This window comes from Montipora capricornis, chromosome 12 (genome assembly GCF_036669925.1).
Source record: "Montipora capricornis isolate CH-2021 chromosome 12, ASM3666992v2, whole genome shotgun sequence".
Taxonomy (NCBI): domain Eukaryota; kingdom Metazoa; phylum Cnidaria; class Anthozoa; order Scleractinia; family Acroporidae; genus Montipora; species Montipora capricornis.
The window spans coordinates 21356817-21359316 of NC_090894.1; the positions used below are offsets into that span (position 1 = coordinate 21356817).

General features: G+C 40.4%; 1 protein-coding gene and 1 pseudogene across 1 annotated transcript in view; one reads left to right on the top strand and one right to left on the bottom strand.

The window, feature by feature from the left end:
• The first annotated feature begins 967 nt into the window (after positions 1-967).
• On the top strand, positions 968-2351 carry LOC138027840 (translin-associated protein X pseudogene; annotated as a pseudogene).
• A 132-nt stretch (positions 2352-2483) lies between these two features.
• Positions 2484-2500, bottom strand: part of LOC138025512 (uncharacterized) — a 906-nt gene continuing 889 nt past the window's right edge. The window contains exon 1 of the mRNA XM_068872712.1: positions 2484-2500. This exon is cut by the window's right edge and continues 889 nt beyond it. Within this exon, the coding sequence (XP_068728813.1) occupies positions 2484-2500 (17 nt within the window).

Below are 2500 nucleotides of genomic sequence, written 5' to 3' on the forward strand. Positions count from 1 at the left end.
GGATCAGTGCATTCAACAGCGACACAATCTGCTTTACATTTCCACGTTACACAAATTCTAATCGAAAATCCCTGGCAACACTTGACAACACAGCCCGTTGGTAACATATTTAGCACAGATTTTTGTCCAGGCATATCGCTCCAGCACGTCATATTGTTCCTTTTTCAGTTCTAGGTTGGGATATCCTAATTTTGCCAAAGAAAATTGCATGCCATCGTGGAACAAATCTTCCACTCTCTCCGCCATTTTGGCGTTACGCCTACGCCTGCGCAATGGTGTTCATGACAAGAATCGGATTATCCCAGAGTCTCTCGTAACCCGACCCGCTGGTCAAGGGGAACGAAGACTCTGGGAACGAGATTGAGTAGACACCGTCCTTACTTCGCTGCGGATGTCCCGTGCTATCAATCTTGACTTCAGTGAATAATAATATTGTTAAGGAGTAAGACTTAAATGATTAATAAAACGAACTTGACAAAGTTTGTTCAAGCTTTTGGTTAGCAGTTTTCACTAGCGTCATATAAATATAAGATCACTGTTATGTATTAAAGCCAGAACTAGTTGAAAAGGAATTTACCTTTAAGACGAAGCCAATATACTCCATCGCCGTTCTTATACTGGACATCTTTGCAAGAATATTCCGAATTAAACTCAGAAACATTTTTTTTAGCCCCTTTGAACATAAGGGTTCCCCATAATTCGCCTTCAATACAGACCAGCAACTTATCGCTGACAAACTTTAAGGCTCCTCCGTGTTCAGAGTTATTACAACAAGAAAAATTTCCGATCTTGAATATGGCCGACACGGGATCAGTACAGTAAAGGGTCTCCTCCACGCATTTACGGCTGCTCACTAATTTGATCAAGAAAACTTGGCGGGATCATCATCACGTCAAATTTTCAAGAAATTTGAGCATTAAAGGTCTAATAAGAGTTGATTCTATTGGGTAATGAAATAGCCAATCAGATAAATTGATCTAGCTTGACATTGGGTTGCAACATGGAGGAATACATGGAGGTGCAGAAAAGTGAAAAACGTGGTTGTATGCAAGCAAACGAGGACATTAATCCCTCGAAAAAAATCGACGAAAACTCCTCAGTCATAGCGTCATTCAGAGGCTATCAGAAAGTGCTGGATTCGCGCCACGATAAATACGAGCGCTTGGTTAAGTATGGCCGAGACGTGACCATAGCAAGCAAGAGAATTATCTTCCTTTTACAAAGGGCTGTTGGGGCAGGCAACCTTGACAAGATTTTTAAAGAAGCAGACGAAAAATTCTTAGGAGTTCAAGACCTCTTGAAGAAGATTGCTTCGGAGCTGGCGGGGGAAGATCCCTTTCAGTTCGATCGAGCTTTTTCTCCCGGTGTGCAAGAATACATTGAAGCATTGTCATTGTCATTATCTCAGGCACAGAACTTTGATTTCATGTGAGGAGGTCAAGGAAATGTGTGCATTCTCAAAGGAAGGAGGAAGGGACCTGGAGTTTAACCCTTTTGACTACGTTCTTGGAATTGCTGATTTGACTGGTGAATTAATGCGTTTGTGCATCAACAGCGCTGCAAATGGAGACAGAAATACCTGTTTTCAGGTGTGCAACTTCCTTCGGCAACTGCACAATACCTTTCTTTCGTTGGGAAACGTTTACCGGGATGTCTCGTCGAAAGTCAGAGTTATGAAAGCAAGTTTGAGTAAGGTTGAAGCCGCTTGTTATACTCTAAAAGTTCGGGGCTTAGAAATTCCCCAATTTGCATTGGCGGAGGTGTTGAGTTCTGAAATAATTGATCACTTAATGGAGTGAAAGAAGTCAATCCATCATTCCAATCATTGTGGCCAAGACATTTGGGATATGTTTGATTTCGAAAAGCAGATTTTTTAACTGAAAGCCTGGTCAAAGAAGGAGTTAAAAAAAAGATTGTTTGAATGGGAATATGCAACCATTGGCCAGGTTGTCCAAAGCTCAAATTAGTGCCAATCTTGGTTAACTTTTTGGGCAAGATTTCCGTACAGGTCCCTACTTCATTATGCATACGGTCCTTTGTTTCAAGAAAACAATAGCGATAACAATAGACGCCCTTTGGGAGTGTAGCGCTTTGTTTGGTCTTCTTAGAGGTTTTTTTTCTAAGTCTGTATGGACTTAAATAAAATCGGTAAAATTTTTGACTGAAATACGGAAAATCGAACATTTTCAACTTAATTTTTGCACTTTTCTGGCAATTTTAGCCATTTGTCAATTTTAAAATAAGCGAAAGAAGTGGAATTTTAAGAAATCTTTGTACATATACGGTTCAGATTCTCATGTACAAAACAAACGGACCAAATAAAAGTTTGCAGCAATTGAATGCCTACCTTCTTTTTGCTCGTAAAATTGTCCTTCGTTTCTCTGTCAATTCACCAAAGCACTGCAAAGTGTGGGTTTGTTTTCTTTCCTGTATAATGTACGGCTCTTTTCGCCGAATCACGAGCAGTGCATAGAGAGGGCTCTTTATCGCACATTGTACA